The sequence below is a fragment of the Tupaia chinensis genome, unplaced genomic scaffold (genome assembly GCF_000334495.1).
Source record: "Tupaia chinensis unplaced genomic scaffold, TupChi_1.0 Scaffold150006_1, whole genome shotgun sequence".
NCBI classification, from domain to species: Eukaryota; Metazoa; Chordata; class Mammalia; order Scandentia; family Tupaiidae; genus Tupaia; species Tupaia belangeri.
The window spans coordinates 4,375,875-4,376,558 of record NW_006209847.1 but is presented as its reverse complement, the minus strand read 5'-3'; the positions used below and the strand labels follow the sequence as shown (position 1 = coordinate 4,376,558).

The 684-nt window shown below is 62.0% G+C and overlaps 1 protein-coding gene across 1 annotated transcript in view; it reads left to right on the top strand.

The window, feature by feature from the left end:
* The window catches only part of LRP1 (LDL receptor related protein 1), a 94,583-nt gene that overhangs the window by 73,196 nt on the left and 20,703 nt on the right, over nucleotides 1-684 (top strand). The window contains 2 exon segments of the mRNA XM_027769638.1: nucleotides 200-316; nucleotides 487-615. Of these exon segments, the coding sequence (XP_027625439.1) occupies nucleotides 200-316; nucleotides 487-615 (246 nt within the window).

The following is a 684-nucleotide window of genomic DNA, read 5'->3' as shown; positions in this document are numbered from 1 at the left end:
AAAGATTAAAAAAAAAAAAAAAAAGAGTATCCAGAACCCACCCACACCCAGAGCTCAGGCTCAGTAACAGGGGCACCCGTCTAGCCTCCCGGGCCCCCACAGAGGGATCCCATGTGTTCTGCCCTGCCCTTGCCCTAGCATCTATCTGCCCAGCCGAATGACCAGCCACCCCCATCTAACTATGGCTTCCAACCCGTAGACAAGTTCTGCTCCGAGGCCCAGTTTGAGTGCCAGAACCATCGCTGCATCTCCAAACAGTGGCTGTGTGACGGCAGTGACGACTGCGGGGATGGCTCCGACGAGGCTGCTCACTGTGGTGAGGATGGCTGGGAACTGGTTGGGGTGTCCCAGGGAGAGACCGCCCCCCACCCCACATGCACACGTACCCCTGCAGAGAGGACAGCATAGCAGTGGCACATGTCACCACCGCTGCCTGGCCCAGCTCCGCCTGTGCCCGAATCTCTAGTGGCTCCCTGTTCCCCACAGAGGGCAAGACGTGCGGGCCCTCCTCCTTCTCCTGCCCTGGCACCCACGTGTGCGTCCCCGAGCGCTGGCTCTGCGACGGTGACAAGGACTGTGCTGATGGCGCGGATGAGAGCATTGCGGCTGGCTGCTGTGAGTGGCGGGGCGGGCAGCACAGGGCCGTGGAGGGGAGGCTGGGGTCAAGGAGAGGAAGCATGTCGG